Source organism: Calliphora vicina, chromosome 4 (assembly GCF_958450345.1).
Source record: "Calliphora vicina chromosome 4, idCalVici1.1, whole genome shotgun sequence".
Lineage (NCBI taxonomy): Eukaryota > Metazoa > Arthropoda > Insecta > Diptera > Calliphoridae > Calliphora > Calliphora vicina.
The window spans coordinates 48143292-48168125 of record NC_088783.1 but is presented as its reverse complement, the minus strand read 5'-3'; the positions used below and the strand labels follow the sequence as shown (position 1 = coordinate 48168125).

Sequence of the window (24834 nt, the reverse complement as noted above, 5' to 3'; positions counted from 1 at the left end):
CACCAAATTATACATTATAATAAAAAATTTTAATATTTTTGGGTGAACAAAAATTTTTTTCAAGTTTTTTAATTTTTTGGAAAAACAATTTTTCGAATTGTTTTTTTTTAAATTTAATTTTTTTGTTTTTTAAATTTTTTTCTGGTGAAAAAAAAATCGGGTTAAAAATTATTTTTTCGATTTTGACCCATTGTAGGTCCAACTTACTATGGTCTTATATACGTCGTTGCAAAAGTCTTTGAAATATCTATCATTAGACATCCATACTGTCTATATTAATGACTTAGTAATCCAGATATAGGTAAGGGTAAGGGTATAAAAGAGCCATCTATTTTTCAATTTTGAATTTTAAACAAAGGAAGTAAAAACCTGTAACACAACAGCGAAAAATAAGTAAGACAAAATTTGTTTTGATAAAGTCAAAATATGCTATTAAACAGTAAAATATGCTCTAAAACGCAAAAATATGACATAAATATGCTCTTAAAAAAATATATGCAAAAATATGCATTTAAGGATAAAATATGCAAAAATATGCACTAACAAATCGATGCCAAAATTCTTAAATAGTTCTGAAACGTGTAAATATCTTATCCATATGCTCATTAGACTCACCAGAAAAAACATGCATTTGCATATTTTTATTTCCCTGGTAATTACTAAATACTGCTCTAAAAATATTACTTTCATTTAATTAAATGAAACTAAATATTAATTGAAAACAGCTTTCGTTTCTAAATTTTAAAATCCTTTATTATTTCATAAAATCAAACAAAACAGCTCTTTATTTAGAACCATTTGTTGACAGCATATTCCTCAGAGGCGGAGCACAAGTTGGGGTATTTGGGGTTGGTGCCAGTGGTGCAAGAAGTACCAGCCTGGTTGCAGCTAGCATAGATGGGGAAGTTGATCATGTTGGTGGTGGCGTAGTTACAGGCAACCAAGTAAGCCTTATAAGGTTGACCAGCGGGAGAGTAAGTGGAAGCAGCACAACCTACACGAATGTTACGATCAGCCATCATAACAGTGAAGTGACCAATAGCTCTGTATTTGAAATGAGAAAAGACGATTATATTTAAAAAATTTAACAGTTTGTTATAATAATTTTAAACTTACGGTCCAGAGTAGCCATTAGGATAAGAATCAATATAGGATTGTTGACTGTCCTTAACTTCAGAAAACCACATTTCAACAGATTCTTTCATTTTATCGGCATCAACAACATCACCGAAGAAACCCATCCAGGCAAGATTTTGACCGGCATATTTGAAGGCATCAGTGTTGCGGCATCTATCATGATTCATTTGACATTGTTTAACATTGAGCTCAGCAATGGCAGCCAATTCATCATCCCATTCCATGGTGGCCATACGACAGGCAGGACTGTGGTTGGCATCTCCACCACCAGCAATTAAGTTACGTTTCTCGTTATGGGCATCAACTAAAACTTGTTTCAATGAATCGGTAATGGTAACCATTTGAGCATCGGAAGGGCAAGAGGCAGCAAATTGCTTTAGAAATAGAAAATTGTTAATATAAAATTAATATTATAAAGTTAAAATAATACTTACACCACTATGACCACAAGCAATATGTTTAGCACCATTATTGCAAATCGAGTTGGAGCAGTAATCGGTGGAGGATACTGCGGCCACTAGGCAGAAAAAGGCTACAAAGCGATTCATTTTCAAAAGATTTAAGAGGAGTTTTCTAACTTGGAGTTCAACACTCAACTGTTGAATTATTCACTTAATGGCTCTTTCTTATATACCAATTATTATTTAATGAATTTTACTTGTTTTGCGGAATTTTTAGTTCAAAAATGTATACAGGTGTTTTATGAATTATTATGTGCATAAAGTGATGATATTATTTTGTTTTATTTTTAGATTATTATCGAGTATAATTTTAGATTATTTAGTTTGCAAATATTATGCATAAACGCATTTTTAAGCAATTAGGTAATATATTTGTAAATATAAAACATAGCGATATATTTTAGTTAGTTTATTAAAAGAAAATTTTCCATGAATTTCTAATTTTAAAGTCATTTTCCATTTGATAGTTTTGTTTGTTTAAAGAACTTATTTAGGAATAAATTAGTACTGTCTGTTATATTAAATATGGTATGATTTCAATTTAACTAAATAAAAAATTAATTTCTTAAAATTTATTTTAAGAATTTTTATTTAGAATTTTCCTTATACTGGACGGACATAGCTAGATCGTTTTAGAATTTCATAAGGGCCCAGAATATATATACCTTTGTGGGTATATATATTCTGCGGTCATATGCACTTATTTAGTACATTCGCTAATATAGTACATATATCTTGTTCGAAGATAATGATGATTGACAAAAAATTTGTTAATTAGTTTTAAAACTAAACAGTTTATCTCAAATGCATTGCAATTAATTTCCTTAATTTACTACATCAACATTTAAAAAAAACAACTTGCCCTGATTATTAGTAATAGCAAAAAAACAATCAGAGTCATGGTAGCGTTGTCGTCGAATTGCCCATATGTAATTACCAGGGCAACCAAAAATATGCTATATCATATTTTTTGCTGTGCATCGTATAAACATATGAGTTAGTTATTTATCCGTTTCAGACAATTTTAAGAATTTTGGCATCGATTTGTTAGTGCATATTTTGCCCTTTACTGCATATTTTAGCTTATTTTGCGTTTTATAGCATATTTAACTCATAACTGCATATTTTTGTTGGATATTTTCTTTTATTTTTCATTATTTTATTTTCCTTATATAATTTTATTGTTTGTATTGTAATTTTTCATTTCTATATTTTACTATTTTGTTAAGGTCCAATGATAATTGGCCTAAGTTACTTAAATAAAAAATAGAGTACACATAATCACTTATATTCATAGAGTTTTCGTTGATTTAAGGGAGCTTAGTTTCCATATATTTTAATTAAATTAAAAATATACACACAAATATTAAAATTTAACAAATAGTAAAAATACGTAAAAAATTAAAAGAAAATTCCAAAATTGTATGTTATTATGGGCAACTTCTTAAAAAATTGTTGGATACATTTAAAAGAAGGAATTTTAGTCAGCTTGAGATTGAGACAGTTATGTTTGGGCATTAATAGTTTGCCACTAATGTAAAATTAAACAAGTATTCAACAGTCGTTCAGAATATTAAGATCTATCGAAAATCTCGCGTTCAAAACCAATTGATATATTTACACAACTTGTAAAAAAATTTATTAAGAAATGGTTAAAAAAGTATATACGTGGATATCGATAAACGAATACAATGGATGAGAAAGGAAGAAACATAGGAAATGTCACGGTATTTTGAGTCCCAGTGATAAAACTTGAACAAAAAGTTTTTTTTTTTTTAATTGCCGCAGTCTTAAATAGAACTAATCATTCCACTATTGTAAGGCTCTTTTATAATTCTATTTAAATTTTAGAAGACGAATTCAGATGTTAATCTAGATACATGATGAATGCTCCAAAATGCTTTGCAATTTTTTACCAAAAAATTACACGCTATTCACAGAGTTTTTGAAACATTATTCAAATGATAAAAAAAGCTTTTTAAAGCTTTATATAGAATAGAAACATTTGGAGAATTATTGGGTACATCCTCAGTAGGGATCCTATAAACATTGGGACACATGGATTGATAATGTAAAATATTATGCCACTAATTACCAAAAAAAGTTTGAAGTATTAGGCAGTTTAAAAGATGAGACAAATCAAATGATTAAGATTGTCTAAGAAACTCCGAAATCTAAAACAAAGATTTAGTTAAAAAAATTTAAAAATTTAGTATATACATAGTAATTTATTGCTAAATATAATAAAATGAATTGAATCTAACTATTTTCATGTAGTGCCAAATTCCCTAAAATCGATATTTAATCCTATAATAACCAATTTTAATTTATGAGCTCAATATTTTATTTACTTCATATATATTTTATTAATGAAATTTTGAAATCATACAATAACCAACTATTTTTAAGTGCATATTTTTTATATTCTAAGAACATATTTTTCGTTTTTAAGTGCATATTTTATGCGCATAAAACACATTTTTTAGAGCATATTTTTGGTTGCCATGGTAATTACTTTGTAATTGGAAATTACTCATACACACTTTTTTTTTAATTTTCCAAAGATGTAGAATTTTGGATAAAAAATTTAACTTCTAATTAAAGGGCTTTCAGCATTACTGTCAGCGCGCTTCGCCCATTTCTGGATGAATGAGTACGTCAACGACAAGCGCTATAGATCGATAATTACCAACTTATTTTGGCCTGAATTGGATGATCTGCACATGAATGACTTGTGGTTTCAACAGGACAGCACTACATGTGTCCTGTAATAAATAAAATCAGTTCTTGTTTAGCGGCAATAAAGAATTTGTAGGTTCTTGTTTATTAGTTAGTTTTAAAACAGTTAAAACTTTTCAAAACTACCAAATTATGTAATTGAAGATGTCTCCAATATAGGAAAATTTTATAGACAAAAAACAAAACACAGTTTATATAAATGTCTATATGCACAAATATAATAATTAATATCTTTAAGAATGCGTTTATGCAAAATATTGGCATTAAACTTAATAAACAACAAATTTCAAATAATATATAAAATTTAAAAAAATAATGGCATCACATTATATTCACAACAATGTATAAAACACCTGTATAAATCTAAAACTAAAAACTATATCAAATACAAGAACATTAATTAAACATTTTTTTGCTATATAAGATAGAGACATTAATTGAATAATTCAACAGTTGGTTGTTGAACTGCAAGTTAGAACCCTTATCTTAAATTTTCTAAAATGAATCGTTTCGTAGCCTTTTTCTGCCTAGTGGCCGCAGTATCTGCCACCGATTACTGCTCTAACTCGATTTGCAATAATGGTGCCAAACATATTGCTTGTGGACACAGTGGAGTAAGTATTATTTAAATTTTTTATTAAAAATAGTATTTTGAGAATTTTCTATTTCTAAAGCAATTTGCTGCCTCTTGCCCATCCGATGCTAAAATGGTTACTATTACCGATTCATTGAAACAAGTTTTAGTTGATACCCATAACGAGAAACGTAACTTAATTGCTGGTGGTGGAGATGCCAACCACAGTCCTGCCTGCCGTATGGCCACCATGGAATGGGATGATGAATTGGCTGCCATTGCTGAGCTCAATGTTAAACAATGTCAAATGAATCATGATAGATGCCGCAACACTGATGCCTTCAAATATGCCGGTCAAAATCTTGCCTGGATGGGTTTCTTCGGTGATGTTGTTGATGCTGATAAAATGAAAGAATCTGTTGAAATGTGGTTTTCTGAAGTTAAGGACAGTCAACAATCCTATATTGATTCTTATCCTAATGGCTACTCTGGACCGTAAGTTTAAAATTTATTACAAAAAATGTTTAAGCATTTTAAATTAAATTTCTTTTTTATCATTTCAAATATAGAGCTATTGGTCACTTCACTGTTATGATGGCTGATCGTAACATTCGTGTAGGTTGTGCTGCTTCCACTTACTCTCCTGTTGGTCAACCTTATAAGGCTTACTTGGTTGCCTGTAACTACGCCACCACCAACATGATCAACTTCCCCATCTATGCTAGCTGCAACCAGGCTGGTACCTCTTGCACCACTGGCACCAATCCCAAATATCCCAACTTGTGCTCCGCCTCTGAGGAATATGCTGTCAACAAATGGTTCTAAATGAAATTTTACAAAATTGTATACTAATGAAATTAATAAAAATTACTGATATTTAAATACATCTTGTGTTTTTGATCAATAATATACTATTCTTTAGAATACTATATTAAACATTACAGATGTAATGACAATAACCAGAACGTATGATTATTATTTAATTAAAAAACACTCATACGCTCATTGCATTTTTTTGTATGAGTCAGTTTAATTTGAAATTATTTTATAATAAATAAAATACCAATCCAAAAAAATCAATAATTGGTGTGGATTTTGGGCTGGCGGTGTCATCGGCCATCAGCACCAAAGACGAAAGCTATAGGTTGATAATTATCAACTAATTTTGGCCTGAATTGGATAATATGAACACCAACGACACACAGTGCTTTGTTCAACGGACAAAAATCAAAAACAAGATCATGTCTTTGATTTTAATGAAATTTATATTTTTCAATAGACAACTAAATAACTCATTCGCGTAAAAAAGACTTTTTTATAAATATCTCTTTTTGTCGTCACTAGAGGTCGGTAAAGTTAGTACATTTTCAACATAAATTTTATGGAGAAAAATATATTTTTTTTAAGGTTAACTAAAATCATTGTTAAAAGTTCGTTTTAAAAGATATAAACTCGCGATTGGATGCAAATGAAAGAATATGAATGTGGAATTATGGAAAATTACTGCTTTTGTCAAAGAAGGTTTAACAGTTTAATCTGCGCAAGTTTTAATAATTAACATTTTTTTATTGTAAGCCTGAAATTCTGAAACTTTGTTGGAATATTAGTAAAATACGTGTTAATCTATTTTGATTATGTTTTACTATAGAATAGCCATAAGTTTGATGATTTGGGGAAATAGCTCCAGATTTTTGGTTTTTTATAAAATAATACCATTTTTTCTTGTAAATAACTATGAAATATTGCGTTATTTAACAAAAGTAGTTTAATGGCATAAAGTGTATTAATAGGTCTTTATTTGGTTCTTGATGTTGTATGTTTTTTTGCTGAAATCAAAACAAATTCCAAAGTTTGATTTAATTTTGAAAAAAACATGTTAATCAATTTTAATTTTATCTAATGCCTATCTCTTATTTATTATAATGTGAACTTTAAAAAAAAATTGTTTTTGATGGCACCCATAAATAATACATTTTTACCGTAAATGTAAGTAACTCAATAATTGAATATAACCTACATATCCTTAGATTGAGATATTAATATGAGCTTCTCCTGATATTAGGAACACTTAAAGTATAATCCAATATTCAGTTTTCAATATTACAGCTGAACCATAAAAAATCCGTGTACTTGCACGGATTTTTTCAAGAATTATATTTTTTCTTAATCTTACCAAAAGGTAATATTCTGCCAATTTTTATTCGTCTGCAATAACTGCTTCTATTTTTGTCCATCGCCTATATGAAAACACAGCACTGAGCGACATGTGGTTTCAACAAAAAGGAGCTACATTCCACACAACTCATGCTACATTGGACATTCTGCACAAGCGATAATGAAGAATTTGTAGAATTTGAAGAAATAAGGACATAAAACGGAAGTAATTTTGAGTTACATGTAAAAATATGCTAAAATTTGCGAGTCATAAGAGGCATTATTTCTTCTATTAATTTTTTAAACTAAAACACATATTGTTCCTCTATAATCCATCATATTTAAATGAAAATAATCTTTGGATGATTTTATAATAAATATAATTTAATATCGTACGTGACATACCGTACGCGACATATTATTCTCTTATAGTAAAACAATATATATATGTATTAAAAAACTAAATAACAAAATATATATTCGATTTCAAACATCAGGGTGATAATAGCAATAAACACATCAGAGTCAAATTCATTTTATACTACATGCTAATTGGGCGCTTAGTTTTCGCCGCCAACTTAGCCTAAAACATACTACATAATTAAATTAAAAAATTAAATATAGTCAGTTTAAACCAAAGAATAGCAAGAAGGGAAGCCTTCCATTTTTTCTGCAACAACAACTTCTCTCTCTTCTCACATACAAGTAGTATGTGAATTCAACACACTTGAGAGAGAGATTTAACTTCAAAACTTTTTCTTGAAAATTGCACAAAATTGCAATTCTAATACACACTTTCACCATCACATAATATTTTTATTATTTTTTTCCACACATTTAAACGAAAAAAATATTTTTTTAATTTTTATGACATTAATTTTTTGGGGGTTGAAATAAAAACTAAAAAAACACATTTGTAAAATGTCATATTGGAAATTAATTAAAAAATTCAAATAAACTTAATTTTTGCAGAAGTTATGGAATAAAAAGTGTAAAAATCTATTTATAAAACTTCTCCAGATCAAATATAATCCAAATAATTTGAGAATTGTTTGAATTTTTAAATTTAATTGTAATCAAATTTTGTTATAATTTTTAAGGTCGCTTTTTTACAACTCTGTGTGTTTGAGGAATGTGGTGAAAGTCGTTTGAAAACCAATTCATATAAATAAAATGATACCAATACATTCTTATAGTTAGGTTTTTTTTGACAACCGACTTAGGTTTTTTTTGACAGCGTTTCACTTCTTGTTATTATTCTTTTGCATAAATGTAGGCTAAAATTAAAAAGCATTTTTTACTAGTATTCGACACAAAATGGTTTTTTCTTTGACATGAAGTTTTTTATCTAAATTCCAGAATATATTGGTGATATTGCAACCCAACAAAAATTTACTTAAACTAAAAAAATATTTTATGACAATACGATCTAATAGGAGACCGTTTGAATCCCCAAATTATTTATAAAAATTATGTTTTTTTGGCCACGTTTTTAAACTCAAATTTCAAACAAATTCTTAAATACAATTTTCTTTTGCAAAAACTAAAAAAAATGCCTCTTGGTACGTGTTAATTTCAAAATAAACCGACTCATACAAAAAAATGCAATGAGCGTATGAGTGTTTTTTAATTAAATAATAATCATACGATCTGATTATTGTCATTAAATCTGTAATGTTTAATATAGTATTCTAAAGAATAATACATTATTGATCAAAAACACAAGTTGTATTTAAATAGCAGTTATTTTTATTAATTTCATTAGTATACAATTTTGTAAAACTTCATTTAGAACCATTTGTTGACAGCATATTCCTCAGAGGCGGAGCACAAGTTGGGATATTTGGGATTGGTGCCAGTGGTGCAAGAGGTACCAGCCTGGTTGCAGCTAGCATAGATGGGGAAGTTGATCATGTTGGTGGTGGCGTAGTTACAGGCAACCAAGTAAGCCTTATAAGGTTGACCAACAGGAGAGTAAGTGGAAGCAGCACAACCTACACGAATGTTACGATCAGCCATCATAACAGTGAAGTGACCAATAGCTCTATATTTGAAATGAGAAAAGACAATTATATTTAAAAAAATTTAACAGTTTGTTATAATAATTTTAAACTTACGGTCCAGAGTAGCCATTAGGATAAGAATCAATATAGGATTGTTGACTGTCCTTAACTTCAGAAAACCACATTTCAACAGATTCTTTCATTTTATCAGCATCAACAACATCACCGAAGAAACCCATCCAGGCAAGATTTTGACCGGCATATTTGAAGGCATCAGTGTTGCGGCATCTATCATGATTCATTTGACATTGTTTAACATTGAGCTCAGCAATGGCAGCCAATTCATCGTCCCATTCCATGGTGGCCATACGGCAGGCAGGACTGTGGTTGGCATCTCCACCACCAGCAATTAAGTTACGTTTCTCGTTATGGGCATCAACTAAAACTTGTTTCAATGAATCGGTAATAGTAACCATTTTAGCATCGGATGGGCAAGAGGCAGCAAATTGCTTTAGAAATAGAAAATTCTCAAAATACTATTTTTAATAAAAAAATTAAATAATACTTACTCCACTGTGTCCACAAGCAATATGTTTGGCACCATTATTGCAAATCGAGTTGGAGCAGTAATCGGTGGCAGATACTGCGGCCACTAGGCAGAAAAAGGCTACGAAACGATTCATTTTAAGAAAATTTAAGAGAAGTGTTCTAACTTGCAGTTCAACAACCAACTGTTGAATTATTCAATTAATGTCTCTATCTTATATAGCAAAAAATTTTTAATTAATGTTCTTGTATTTGATATAGTTTTTAGTTTTAGATTTATACAGGTGTTTTATACATTGTTGTGAATATAATGTCATCACATTATTTTTTTAAATTTGTTGTTTATTAAGTTTAATGCCAATATTTTGCATAAACGCATTTCTAAAGATATTAGGTATTATATTTGTGCATATAGACAGTTATATAAACTGTGTTTTGTTTATTGTCTTTAAAATTTTCCATAAATGTCCTATCTTGGAGACATCTTCAATTAAATAATTTGGTAGTTTTGAAAAGTTTGAACTGTTTTAAAACTAAATATTAAACAAGAACCTACAGGTTCTTTATTGCGGCTAAACAAGAACTGATTTTGTTTATTACAGGACACATGTAGCGCCGTCCTGTTGAAATCACAAGTCGTTGATATGCAGATCATCCAATTCAGGCCAAAATAAGTTGGTAATTATCGATCTATTGCGTTTGTCGTTGATTGTGTTGGCCTGGCCAACGTCGTTCTCAAATAAATATGGACAGATGACGCCACCAGCCCAAAATCCACACCAAACAGTCAATTTTTTGGGATGTATTAAACGCTCTTTGATCTCATGTGGATTGGTATCATCGCAAATTCGACAATTTGGCTTGTAGACCTACTCATTCATTAGAAGTTAAATTTGTTATCCAAAATTCTACATCTTTGAAAATTAAAACATGTGCGTATGAGTAATTTCCAATTACAAAGTAATTACATATGGGCAATTCGACGAGAACGCTACCACGACGGAAAATATAAAAACCCTTGAAACTTTTTTTCAAGGTGATTGGAATAGAAGAAAGTAATAAAATGCTACTATGTGAAAGTATTTAGTTCATATTACAACATTTTAAAGACAAAAATAATAGTTTAAACTGATTATATTTAATTTTTTAATGTTTTAGGCTAAAATTGCGGCGAAAACTAGGCACCCAATTAGCTTGTTGTATGAAATAAATTTGACTTTGATTGTTTATTTGCTATTATAAAATTGTTTATTGAAACCGAATGTATATTTTCTATTAATTTTTTTAGTTTTTGTATAAATAGTATATTTACAGAATATATATTGTTTTATTATAAGAGAAAAATCTGTCACGTACGGTATGTCACGTACGATATTAAATTTTATTTATTATAAAATCATCCAAAGATTGTTTTTTTATTTAAATCCATCATTGTAAAGGAAAAATATTTCGTTTAGTGTAAGAAATTAAAAGAAAACATAACGCCTCTGACGATTCGAATATTTTCGCATATTTCTACATGTACCTCAATTTCGCTCAATATTTTGGACAACAATATTTCGAAAGAACTTTTTATTATTTTAAAATATAGGGTACTATATGGAATGGAACATAAATACCCAATTATTTTTCAGATACTCTCATTTTTGCAAAATCTATTCCACTCTATAGACGAACAAATGTCACGTACGATGATATGGAATTGACCATATACGAACTCATTTTCGTCAATTTATTGTAAAAGAGTTTTGTCTTAAATATTAATAATCGAAATTATCGTTTTGAACTATTTGCATCAACTACAAACCAGATACAAAACCAACCAAAGCCAAATAAAACTATTTAAAAATTTCAGAAGTTATTTTGAAAGAGCTCAAGTTTATTAATGCAAACTTTTCTGTAAAAACAAAAAACGTATTTTTATAAATCTATAAAACTTGGCAAAATGGTATGAATAAACGGTATAGGTTTTGTTCTACTCCAGATACCACGGATCATAAAATTTAATTCATAATGAATTACAGATATTAAATATTAACTCGTCTTTCTATTAATGTCGTGAATTCCAATCGCCTGTATAAGGATTTTAGCAACTGAACTGAATTGGTTTAGAAAAATCTGTTTATCGGGACGCACATATTAGAAAAATGACTGATAACAGGTTCAGTTATGTTACAGCAATATTTTTAAGTAAAATCAGTTTATATTGTAAATAACTGTGAATTATTACGTAATTTTTTTGTACTAAACAAAAACAGATCAACATTTTTTTTTTTTTTATATTCTAATAAAAGGTTTTAATTAGATTGCCACTTTTTCAAAGAAATACCCTTTTTATGAGAATTTATGAAATTATACAACAGCAACGCTGTGAAAAGAGAGTAATTTTTTTATAATTTTTTTAATTGACATTACTATCCCCCTCCTTTCTATGTGGTTATTCTAAGTATTGTATGCTAAATACCTTATAATTCGAACAAGTTCACACTTTTTGATACAAAAATTTGTTAAGATTTAAAAAAAATGTTTTATTTTGGAAAATGTATTGGGACATTTCTACGTGATTGCTTGTTATTATCAATCGATCTTGGATAATTTGTTTAAAAAAAATGACGGAAAGTATATTTGTTCTTAGTTTAAATGGAATACATAATTTGTTTTCTAAAATTCTAAGTTATATTTTAGTAGTATTATTTATTTATTGTTATTCAAACTAAAAGACATCAACAAAATCTTAAATTAAATAATAATAAAATATATGAAACAGCTGTATAAATAATACACTAAATTTATAAAAGAGAGTTAGATATGTATGCTCAACGAAATTTTAGTATAAAAGATTGATCTTAAGTGACATATTTAACAGTCAAGTGTTGAACTCTTAGTTAGAAAACTCATCACTAATCAAAAAATGAATCGTTTCATAGCCTTTTTCTGTCTTGTGGCCGCAGTATCTGCCACCGATTACTGCTCCAACTCGATTTGCAATAATGGTGCCAAACATATTGCTTGTGGTCATAATGGAGTAAGTATTACTTTAACTTTATAATATGAATTTTTAATTAACAATTTTCTGTTCCTAAAGCAATTTGCTGCCTCTTGCCCTTCCGATGCTAAAATGGTTACCATTACCGATTCATTGAAACAAGTTTTAGTTGATGCCCATAACGAGAAACGTAACTTGATTGCTGGTGGTGGTGATGCCAACCACAGTCCTGCCTGCCGTATGGCCACCATGGAATGGGACGATGAATTGGCTGCCATTGCTGAGCTCAATGTTAAACAATGTCAAATGAATCATGATAGATGCCGCAACACTGATGCCTTCAAATATGCCGGTCAAAATCTAGCCTGGATGGGTTACTTTGGTGATGTTGTTGATGCTGATAAAATGAAAGAATCTGTTGAAATGTGGTTTTCTGAAGTTAAGGACAGCCAACAATCCTATATTGATTCATATCCTAATGGCTACTCTGGACCGTAAGTTTAAAATCTATTAAAAAAATGTTTAAACATTTTTAATTATAATTAATTTTTATCATTTCAATTGTAGAGCTATTGGTCACTTCACTGTTATGATGGCTGATCGTAACATTCGTGTAGGTTGTGCTGCTTCCACTTACTCTCCCGCTGGTCAACCTTATAAGGCTTACTTGGTTGCCTGTAACTACGCCACCACCAACATGATCAACTTCCCCATCTATGCTAGCTGCAACCAGGCTGGTACCTCTTGCACCACTGGCACCAACCCCAAATACCCCAACTTGTGCTCCGCCTCTGAGGAATACGCTGTCAACAAATGGTTCTAAATGAAATTTTACGAGAATTTTATCTCAATGAAATTAATAAAATCAACTACAAATTAAATACAATGCTTGTGTTTTTTTATAAATAATAGAGATATTATATTTTAGTATTGAAAGCAACAGCAGTTTTGTAAATTTAAATTGCTTTATTTGATTTTAAAATTAATCAGCAGTATGTTGGTTGGACTTAGGAAATTAAGTAAAGTTTGTGTGAAACCTCTCTAAATGGTTCCTTCAAAATATGCAACAAATTAAGATGATCATTGGATGTGAAGTTTAGAATTGCATTGACAAGTGATTAAATTAAAATGAATAAGATATAAAAAGAAAAATGGATTGAAAAAATAATTTTAGTTTCTATAACTCTTGAAAGAATCCGTAAATCAAAAAATCGTTTGGTTTTTATTGATTTATTTCGCAACCAAAACCATAATTACTCTCATCTCACCCACAACAAAACTTGCATAATAACCTTTTTGACAGAAACAGCACATTTGCCGACAATAGTGCAAAATATATAGAAATTACAAATGTGTGGAAAACCACACATGACGTTAAGCAACGGCACTTTTTAAATATCTCTACATCAAAGATATTTTTAAGTAAATTAATGCCTTTCCAAGCTTGCGGATCCGCTACTCAGAAAAAATCCAACTTAAATAATGCGGTGGGACGTTATTGTCATTTGTATATTGCTGTTTTTATTTCATAAAGTTATTTTCATTTCCTTTCCATTCACAAAGAAATGTTAAAACAAGTAAGAAAGTAGGGTCGGTCAAGCCTGACCATATAATACCCTACACTAAGTAAATGAGCAAAAACATTTTTCTTTTAAAATTTCAATAATTTATATTCGTGAGTGATTTTCAAAATGGGCCTTATATGGGAGCTATGACCAATTATGGACCGATCACCATGAAATTAGGTCGTGTGATTTATGTCTATATGAAAGTTATTTATGTTGAATTTTATGTCTATACCAACATTTTTAGGAGATTTATATATGTTAAAGGGATTTTCGGAAGTGGGTTTTATATGGGAGCTATGATCAATTATGGACCGATTATAATAGAATTTGGTGACATGCATTCTATATATATAAAACTTATTTGGAGAAAAATTTGTGAAGATACCTATATAAGTTTAACATTTATGATCGATAAAGATCAATTTCGGGAGGACATTTGTATGGGGGCTAAGTAAAATAATGGACCGATTACAGCCATTTTCAATAGCGTCTGTCCCTGGACCGAAGAACAAAAAATTTGGACCAGCCAGACGGACGGACATCGTTTAATCGACTCAGAAATCGATTCTAAGTCGATCGGTATACTTTAAGGTGGTGTTAGACTAATATTTTTGGGCGTTACAAACATCTGCACAAACGCATAATACCCTCCCCACTATGGTGGTGTAGGGTATAATTAAAATAACTATTGTTGAATTTGAAAACTTACAGAAAAAAAAATTATTTATAAAAACCATAGCAGAACAAGCAAGGTACAATTATTAGAAAGTACGTTCTCAATTATACATTCCCTATAACGTCAAACAAAAGAAAATTAGAAAAAAACAAAACGAAATGTCTAAGACAAAAAAAAATAATTAAACAAATTTTTTTGTATTTACTTTTTTTCCTAAAATATTCAATTCAAATTAAATTTTTTCCAAATAAATATTTGTTAGTTTTAATATAACGTGCAAAACATTGAGAAAACAAAATAAAAAGTGATTAGAGTAAATGCTTTATTTGACGTTGTAGGGGTAAATATTGAAAACTCTTCCTAATAATTGTACCTGGTTGGTTCTACCATGATAAAAACTTACCTAATTTCTTGGAATATACATTTTATGAAAGCTCAATTCTTTGCCTCTCCATAATAGTTTAAAATTTTTGAAATTTGTCTAAAATTGTGTAATTTAAATTAAACATTTTGAGGGTGTTTCAAAATCTTCGGTTTTAGTACCAACCCCCATTAGGTCACTTTTCAAGTTCTGACAAAAAGTGTTATTTTGTAGCAGAGTACACAGAAAAAACTATTTCTTAAACCGTATCAATTCAAATATACAGTGACTCAAACGCAAAATCGGACAAGAGTTTGTCTGATATAAATGTGCTCTAAACATAAAAGGATGTACCAAAAAAATTTTTTTCGCTTCTATTTACACTCCACATACCTATATCTCTAAAAAATAACAAACACTAAAATTTGCATAATTGAAACTGTAAACTTTTGCATAAAAACCAAAATAACTCAATTTTTTGAGTCAAACACAAAATCGGACAGAGTAAAATAGGTATTCAAAAGTGGGCGATAAATATTTAGTTGCATATCCTTTGTTGTCTCGAATGATCTGTAATCGCTTTTGAATCGATGTTACCAAGTTTTGGCATACTTTTTTCTCTTTTGAGGTGCATGCTTCCAGTAAGGAATCTTTTATCTGAACTAACGTGTTAAATTTTATTTGATGCACTCTCCTAGCTAATTCCTCCCAAAGATGTTCAATTGCATTAAAGTCTGGGATCTGTGCAGGAGTTTCTATAAGTTTGGGACAGTTATGGATAAACCAATGACTTGTAACACCTGATGTGAGCTTGGGATCGTAGTCTTGATAAATGGAAAAGATGTTTTCTGTACCCACTTTTTCGCACTTTGCTCTAAATTTAGCTTCAAAATGTTGAGATAGAAAAATTTGTCTATTTTGCCATTGATAAAATGCAAATTGCATACTCCGGCACTTAATATGCAGCCCAAACCATAACAGAGCCTACTACATGCTTAACAGTGGCTTTTGAGTTTTTATAATAGCCCAGACTTTAATGCAATTGAACATCTTTGGGAGGAATTAGCTAGGAGAGTGCATCAAATAAAATTTAACACGTTAGTTCAGATAAAAGATTCCTTACTGGAAGCATGCACCTCAAAAGAGAAAAAAGTATGCCAAAACTTGGTAAAATCGATTCAAAAGCGATTACAGATCATTCGAGACAACAAAGGATATGCAACTAAATATTTATCGCCCACTTTTGAATACCTATTTTACTCTGTCCGATTTTGTGTTTGACTCAAAAAATTGAGTTATTTTGGTTTTTATGCAAAAGTTTACAGTTTCAATTATGCAAATTTTAGTTTTTGTTATTTTTTTAGAGATATAGGTATTTGGAGTGTAAATAGAAGCGAAAAAATCTATTTTTTTGGTACATCCTTTTATGTTTAAAGCACTTTTATATCAGACAAACTCTTGTCCGATTTTGCGTTTGAGTCACTGTATATCACTTATTGAATTGGTTTCAATTATTTTATAATTGAATCAAGTATTCATGTGCTTAAAAACAAAATTTTCTAATATTTTCTATTGAATTTTGAGTTTTGAATTTGATAATTTTGACAATTAAATCACAATTTTCGTTATTGGTTGAAATTTAAATACAAAAATTATTGAATAGATAATTTTCGTAATTGAAAACACATTTTTGTTATTTTTTGTGTTTTCAATTACGAAAATTATCTATTCAATAATTTTTGTATTTAAATTTCAACCAATAACGAAAATAGTATATTCAATAGAAAATATCAGAAAATTTTGTTTTTGAGCACATGAATACTTGATTCAATTATGAAATAATTGAAACCAGTTCAATATGTGATATATATTTGAATTGAAATATACTTTTTTCTGTGTATAATTAACATAAGCTAAATATTAATTAAAAACAACTTCTTTTTTATTTTGAATTATCAAATCCTTTATTGCATATTTTTATAAAGCTCAATCAAATCAGCATTTTATTTAAAACCATTTGTTGACAGTATACTGTTCAGAGGCGGAACACAAGTTGGGGTATTTGGGGTTAGTGCCAGTGGTGCAAGAGGTACCAGCCTGGTTGCAGCTAGCATAGATGGGGAAGTTGATCATGTTGGTGGTGGCGTAGTTACAGGCAACCAAGTAAGCCTTATAAGGCTGACCAACAGGAGAGTAAGTGGAAGCAGCACAACCTACACGAATGTTACGATCAGCCATCATAACAGTGAAGTGACCAATAGCTCTACAATTGAAATAAGAAAAAGGATGTATTTTTAAAAAATGTATAACAGTTTGTTGTTTTCAAAGTTAAACTTACGGTCCAGAGTAACCATTAGGATAAGAATCAATATAGGATTGTTGGCTGTCCTTAACTTCAGAAAACCACATTTCAACAGATTCTTTCATTTTATCAGCATCAACAACATCACCGAAGTAACCCATCCAGGCAAGATTTTGACCGGCATATTTGAAGGAATCAGTGTTGCGGCATCTATCATGATTCATTTGACATTGTTTAACATTGAGCTCAGCAATGGCAGCCAATTCATCGTCCCATTCCATGGTGGCCATACGGCAGGCAGGACTGTGGTTGGCATCACCACCACCAGCAATTAAGTTACGTTTCTCGTTATGGGCATCAACTAAAACTTGTTTCAATGAATCGGTAATGGTAACCATTTTAGCATCGGAAGGGCAAGAGGCAGCAAATTGCTTTAGAAAATAGAAAGTTATTAATTAAAAATTCATATTAGAAAGTTAAAATAATACTTACACCACTGTGTCCACAAGCTATATGCTTGGCACCATTATTGCAAATCGAGTTGGAGCAGTAATCGGTGGCAGATACTGCGGCCACTAGGCAGAAAAAGGCTACGAAACGATTCATTTTAAAAAAATTTGAGAGATGTGTTCTAACTTGCAGTTCAACAACCAACTGTTGAATCTTTCACTTCAGTTTAGGCATTTATATAGGAAATGAAATTGGCAAATTTGTTTGTTTTCAAATGGTTTTTTTAAACATACAGATATAATTATATCAATGTTGATGCAGCTGTTTTAGATATTGCGTTACTATTATTTCTAAGTACAACAAAACCTTAAAATTTTACTTTTATTTTCAATATTTTGGCAAATATTTAGCTTAATAATATTATGAAACTATAGAATAACAAAATGTTTTTTGGCAAAAATTTTCTCTTGGTCTCACATTTGGAAATTTGTGGATTTGTGTTAATATTTTAGGTAGTTTCTTAATCAGTGAGTTTAAAGTTTGAGTTTAAACTATTTAGTTTCTTTTTTTTAGTTAATTTAAGCGCATCGTGAAATGGGATGATGATTTAGGCCATTTCCACTTCAATTTTCATTACAAATGAGATGGTTATTTTGTAGTTAAAATGTTGTTTACCGAACCTTGGCCCACTAGATCTGTAGAAACTCAGAAACTCAGATGAATTGGTTATTGTAACTGACTATGAAAATATGCTAAGAGTAATTTGTCTTTTATATTTTTAATTATTTTCTGTAAAAATGTTATTTTATTTAATTATAACAAAACTGTATTGCTTCTTAAATGATTTAAATTTAATTTTATCCACGATAATTGAAAAATCCATGCATGACTCCCCTAATCATTTGAAACTATTTAAGATCATAAACTTCCGCAGTAGAACACAAATTGGGATAGATCGGATTAACGCCTGTCGTACAAGAAGTTGCAGCCTTAATGCAGCTGGCATAAACGGGATAATAAATCAAGTTTGTGGTGGCATAGTTGCAAGCAACCGAAAAAGCTATAAAATCATCGACAACCTCAGAGTAAGTAGCAGCAGCACAACCCACACGAATATTACGATCAGTCACCATAACCGTGAAATGGCCAATGGCTCTACAATAAAAAAAAAAAATTTATCTTAAAATAATTCCTAAATTTTTGATTAACAACTTACGGTCCTTTATAGTTGGGTGGATAAGCCTTAATATATTCCAATTTACAATCATCTATCTCACTATACCACATATCCACTGCTTGTTGCAACATCGAAGCATCGGATTCCTGTCCCATATAACCCAACCATGCCAGATTTTGTCCAGCATAACTGAAAGCATCTGTGTTGCGACATTTGTCATGAGCCATGGTACATTGCTTAACATTGAGCTCGGCAATGGCTGCCAATTCATCATCCCATTCCATGGTGGCCATACGGCAGGCGGGACTGTGTTTGCCATCACCACCACCAGCTATGAAATTACGTTTGACATTGTGAGCTTTAACAGCGACATCTTTCAACTTGTCATCAAAATGGACTAAAGCAGCATCTTTTGGACAGGAGGCTGCAAAGTTCTGTCAACAAAATAATATTAATAATTTTGGTTTTCTAGTAGATTTATATTAACATTTTAATAAGAACTTTATAAAGTGCTATATTCGAACCCATCCGGAAATCATAAATATTTTACAAATATAAAATTTAACTCAAACAAATTTCACCGTCCGACAAATAGAGAAAAAATTCGTTAGACACGAACCGGATGATATACGTCTGAAACTATAAATTTAATGGAGAAAAACTGTGTTTTCAGTTTTTCATTTCGTGATCCTGTGTACTTTTTTAAGGACTTCAAAGTTTCAAAGAAGTACATTTTTCAAAAAATATTTAAAAATACTCCTGCTATTCCAACAATGACAAATTGTATGTCAAAAGAACAAGAAGAGTTGTAAAATATTTTGTATTATCTCTATTTTATCCTGTCAGGATCAAAAGATGTCAAAAATGTCCTTTAAAATGTTTATCCTTTAAGATTGACAATAAATTCCTTTTAAAAAAATAGTGCGTTAAAGTCCCAAATATTCTATACTAAATGTCAAAATTACATCCTTTATATATATAAAGGTTAGAATCAGCCCATTATCCTAGCCCCCATACAATTGGCCTATATGAAAATAGTTAAGCTCTCATAAATATCTTAATTAAAAACATATTCAAACCAAATTCAGCACAATTAAGTTTTATGTAAGCCGAACTCTCACGACTAAATTTCGTGACGATCGGTCAACAATATTCCATAGCTCCCATATAAGCAACGTTCTCGAAAATGACATTAATATACATAAATCTCTCAACACAAATATGTTTCGTATATTCTCAATTCATCCCACCAAATTTTGGGACGATTGGTCTATAATTAGTCATAGCTCCCATATAAGGCCCACTACCGAAAATGTGTGTATTCAAATAAGATTCAACATAAATAAGTTTCATATCAAAGGGTATCATAAGGTCAGGCTTGCCCGACTATTCGAATTTACTTGTTTATTAAAACGTCTTCTTCGTTGCTTTTCACAACGGATTTTGTTATATTAAGACAAAAGGATGAAATTTTGGAATGTGGTATTCAATATTTGGATCTTTAACTCCCTATTTTTTTTAAAAAAAATTATTGGAAATCTAAAGGGATATTCAGGGATACAAATTTGAAAGGACATTTTTGACATATTTTGATCCTTACAGGATAAAGTAAAAATAATACGAAATATTTTACAACTCTTCTTGATCATTTGACACCAAATTTGACATAGTAGGATGATCAGAAGTATTTTAAAACATTTTTTTTAAAACTGTACTCCTCTGAACATTTGAAGTCCTTTTAAAAGGAAACAGGATCACGAAATGAAAAACTGAAAACGCAGTTTTTCTCCATTTAATTTAGTGTTTCAGACGTATATCATCCGGTTCGTGTCTAATATTGAGTGTCTTATGGTGTTTTATGCTACTGAATTTGTTTGCGATCAGTCCATAATTTACTAATATACACGATGAACTGTTCTTTCTTGTAATTTCTACATTTTTCATTTCCGACCCTATAAAGTATATATATACTGGATCCTTATAGATAGCGGATTCGATTAAGCCATGTCCGTCTGTCTGTCCGTCCGTCTGTCTGTCTGTTGAAATCAATTTTCTGAAGACCCCAGATATCTTCGGGATCCAAATCTTCAATAATTCTGTCAGACATGCTTTCGAGAAGTTTGCTATTTAAAATCAGCAAAATCGGTCCATAAATAACGGAGATATGAGCAAAAAACCGGGACAACCTCGATTTTTTACATATTTTTGATCTATATTTGGATTACTAAGTTAATATAGACAATATGGATATCTAATGATAGATATTTCAAAGTCCATTGCAACGATGTAGATAAGGCTAAGGTTATAGTAAGTTGGACCTACAATGGGTCAATATCGGGAAAAATATTTTTTAACCCGAATTTTTTTTCATCAAAAAATTATTTTTGTCATAAATTTTTTTTAAAAAAAAAAAAAATTTAAAAACTAAAAAAAAAATTTTTTTTAAAAATTTAGAAAAAACTTTTTTTAAAAAAAATTAAAAAACAATTTCGAAAAAAAAATTTTGAAAAACAATTAAAAAAAAATTAAATTTTGTTTACCTAAAAAAAATTTATTTTGAAGTATAATTTGGTGAAGGGTATATAGATTCGGCACAGCCGAATATAGCTCTCTTACTTGTTTTTTACTACATTTTATTTTACCAATTTGTTCCATACATTTTTCCTTAAAACCAAGAGTTTCATTTTTACGGCAACTTACACCACTGTGACCACAAGCAATATGTTTGACACCGTCACCGCAAATTTTAGGGGAGCAATAATCGGTAGCCAAAACTGTAGTAACAATAGCTGCCACAATGATTAATAACACGAAAAAATTACACATTTTCACTGTAGATAACTGCTGACGAAACTTAAAGTTGTAACTGATTGCAGGCAAATAATAAATGTTCAAAAAATTTCCGCAATATTTTATAAAAGTTGCACAAAAAGTTTATTTTTTTTAAACAAATTTAAGCTAATTACTGATTTATATGTAAACGAAATACGAAATACACATGTTAACTATTTAAAAATCTTTACAAATATGTACTGCGAAATTGAAAATTGATTTTATTTTTTTACAAATGAAAATTGAAACAAATGTTAGACAGACATCTGCTTTTGTAAAATATTGACTCACTTTTGAAATAACGCTACTTTCATTTTTTAATTATAAAATGTAAGAAAATTTGTTATTTATTAGAAAATATTCAGATATTTACATACAAAATACTTATATAAAGTATTGCTGTGACAATTTCTAAATGATTCATGCGTTTAGTTCCAGCTTGGAACTATATACATACAGTGGTGGAGAAAATATTAGTTATTTTTTGAAATTTTTCAAAAAATATATGTTAGAATTATATAATAATATTACAAACTAATGATATTTGACATTACCTTTATGATTATTTCATACTTTCAATAAATTTTCAGTATTTTTTTAAAGATAAATTTACACATTCGTATAGATTCAGAATAATTTTGAAATTATCATGTCCATTCATGTCGTTTTAATCTCATTTTCTTTCGTTTTCCTTTAACCCATTTGAATATTGAAAATATTGTGATAATCTTGTTTATTTTTTGGTTGGTTTTCAAGAAAGTCTAAAGTTTTTTCTATGGATGAAAAAGGTTTATACTCCAAATAAAATGTTTCTGTTTCAATTATATTTTCATTACTGTATATATACAAACTTGTAAAAATATTAACATATTGTGGTCATGCAAGAGGCGTAGTAATTTGACTATAGTTTGGCAAAACAAGGGGTATGTTTAGTATATCAAAATTATTAAAAATGTTAAAAAGCTGATATCTACAATTTTTAAATAACACTGTACAACACCAAAAAAAAATACAAGGTCCAACCAATAAATGTTGATAGAGGAGCAAAAAAAAAATACACGTGTATCGGCGTTTTGAAAGTTTACATCTGAATTTCATTTGAAGGGGGGTTAAAGTTTCCCAACTCTGGCACATTCTTATTGTTAATCGGCATAAGAAACCATGTGATCCTTAAATTTTATTATGTTAACCCTCTAAATCCTCAAGGAATGGGTCTTTTTTGTCCTTCTTTTAAAAAAGAGCAAAAAACACCATTAAAACAGGGATTTAAGTGCTTAAAATGTTCCGCAATAATATTATCCGTGAAATTTTATTATAAGTTTCTGAATACACCAAAACGGAAAATTCAACCAGAAAGTTAGAAATAAGACATACCAAAGAGAGCCTAGGGTTAATTTTGCATTTATTAAGAACTTTTTTTTAAAGTACCCCAAAAATTTAGCATGAAAAAAAATAGTTCAAATTTAATTTAAAAATAGTTTACATTTATCGCTGAAATATGCTGGACATTGTAAGGTAATGAAGTATAATTGCCTAGAGCTAAAAAAAATGTAATTAATGAATACTTCCTATCCAAATTTGCATCGAAGGTAAAATATTAGAGATATTATTGATTTTTTTTCATGCTAAATTTCTGGGGTACTTTAAAATAAAATTCTTAATAAATGCGAAATTAACCCTAGGCTCTCTTTTGGTATGTCTTATTTCTGACTTTCTGGTTGAATTTTCAGTTCTGGTGTATTCAGGGACTTATAGTAGAATTTCACGGATATTATTTTTGCGGAATATTTTAACCCCTTAAATCCCTGGTTTAATGGTGTTTTTTGCGTTTTTTTAATTCACTCAGAAACTGATTCTGAGTCGATTGGAATACTTTATGTTTGGGCGTTACAAACATCAGCACAAACGTATTATACCCTCCCCACTATGGTGGTGTATTATTATCATAGTTGGGGGTAGTGCACTAATTTTTAACTATCACTAATAGTTAGTGGTAGTGTAAAATATTTCACTAATTTTTTTAATGTTTAGTGATGAGTTGAAAAATATAAGCCTCACTCAATAATAGTGATAGTGTAGTTAAAATTTTTTAACTAATAATATTTTGAAAATAGTTAAAATATTTTTTTTGCAGCCTAATGAAATAATTTTTTCTACACTAAAATTTTTAGTTAAAAAATTATTCCTGCACTATTTTTTTCAACAAAGAAATGTTTTACTCTATTCATAGTTTAAGTTAATATATTTAAGGAAAAAACGTAAAAGCGGTATATAAATATACAAATTACAATAAAAAGAGAAATAAGCAATTACACATAAAATAATTAGCGACTATTGGCTTTAAGTAAAACAAGCTTTTCGAAATTCGAATCACTTAATTTATTTCTCGGAGGAGAATCCACCATTCCACTAAAAGAAAATAAACGCTCTACTGGAGCAGAAGAAGCCAAAGGCGTGTTAAATTTAAAAAACATTTGCCTTATTATTGGATATTTTTTGAGACTGCAAATATCAGTGTCCGAGCTTAAAAGGAATGCACGTATTTCACTATGCCATCTTTCTGAACAAAGGTTAAAGGTCCTAATATTGAAGATGTTAATAAACTAAGTAATTTCTTCAATAACTTTTTCACTTACTGTCAATTTCCCCAAAATCTAAGAATCCTACATTATCAGTGTTTTTTTGTGTTATTATTTCTTCGGATGCTGAAAAACACTTTGAAGCTTGCTCAACAAACATCTGTATATTTAATATTCTAGTTTAAACTGGAATAACTTCACGATCACTAATTTTGAATATATTAGTGCAAAGAAAGTTATTGAAGCTTTTTTTTAGTTATTGTTAAATTTTTTAACTATTTGAGTTTAG

The 24834-nt window shown here is 29.6% G+C and overlaps 6 protein-coding genes across 6 annotated transcripts; 2 read left to right on the top strand and 4 right to left on the bottom strand.

Moving 5' to 3' along the window:
* Positions 1-763: 763 nt before the first annotated feature.
* On the bottom strand, positions 764-1721 carry LOC135956425 (antigen 5 like allergen Cul n 1-like). The gene is made up of 3 exons (XM_065506916.1): positions 1572-1721; positions 1117-1511; positions 764-1044 (listed from the first exon to the last, which is right to left on the bottom strand). The coding sequence occupies exons 1-3, from the start codon at positions 1683-1685 to the stop codon at positions 789-791; spliced, it is 765 nt and encodes a 254-aa protein (XP_065362988.1). The 5' UTR covers positions 1686-1721; the 3' UTR covers positions 764-788.
* Positions 1722-4822: 3101 nt separating this feature from the next.
* On the top strand, positions 4823-5761 carry LOC135956423 (antigen 5 like allergen Cul n 1-like). The gene is made up of 3 exons (XM_065506912.1): positions 4823-4951; positions 5012-5406; positions 5481-5761. Exons 1-3 carry the CDS (start codon positions 4838-4840, stop codon positions 5734-5736), a joined length of 765 nt encoding a protein of 254 aa, XP_065362984.1. The 5' UTR covers positions 4823-4837; the 3' UTR covers positions 5737-5761.
* Positions 5762-8791: 3030 nt separating this feature from the next.
* Positions 8792-9788, bottom strand: LOC135956424 (antigen 5 like allergen Cul n 1-like). Its single transcript, XM_065506915.1, has 3 exons — positions 9638-9788; positions 9183-9577; positions 8792-9109 (listed from the first exon to the last, which is right to left on the bottom strand). Exons 1-3 carry the CDS (start codon positions 9749-9751, stop codon positions 8854-8856), a joined length of 765 nt encoding a protein of 254 aa, XP_065362987.1. The 5' UTR covers positions 9752-9788; the 3' UTR covers positions 8792-8853.
* Positions 9789-12492: 2704 nt separating this feature from the next.
* LOC135956422 (antigen 5 like allergen Cul n 1-like) lies at positions 12493-13438 on the top strand. Its single transcript, XM_065506911.1, has 3 exons — positions 12493-12639; positions 12700-13094; positions 13168-13438. Exons 1-3 carry the CDS (start codon positions 12526-12528, stop codon positions 13421-13423), a joined length of 765 nt encoding a protein of 254 aa, XP_065362983.1. The 5' UTR covers positions 12493-12525; the 3' UTR covers positions 13424-13438.
* Positions 13439-17197: 3759 nt separating this feature from the next.
* LOC135957059 (antigen 5 like allergen Cul n 1-like) lies at positions 17198-18146 on the bottom strand. Its single transcript, XM_065507719.1, has 3 exons — positions 18000-18146; positions 17544-17938; positions 17198-17468 (listed from the first exon to the last, which is right to left on the bottom strand). Exons 1-3 carry the CDS (start codon positions 18111-18113, stop codon positions 17213-17215), a joined length of 765 nt encoding a protein of 254 aa, XP_065363791.1. The 5' UTR covers positions 18114-18146; the 3' UTR covers positions 17198-17212.
* Positions 18147-18745: 599 nt separating this feature from the next.
* On the bottom strand, positions 18746-22234 carry LOC135957904 (antigen 5 like allergen Cul n 1-like). Its single transcript, XM_065508741.1, has 3 exons — positions 21835-22234; positions 19174-19568; positions 18746-19112 (listed from the first exon to the last, which is right to left on the bottom strand). Exons 1-3 carry the CDS (start codon positions 21958-21960, stop codon positions 18866-18868), a joined length of 768 nt encoding a protein of 255 aa, XP_065364813.1. The 5' UTR covers positions 21961-22234; the 3' UTR covers positions 18746-18865.
* Between the last annotated feature and the right edge of the window lie 2600 nt (positions 22235-24834).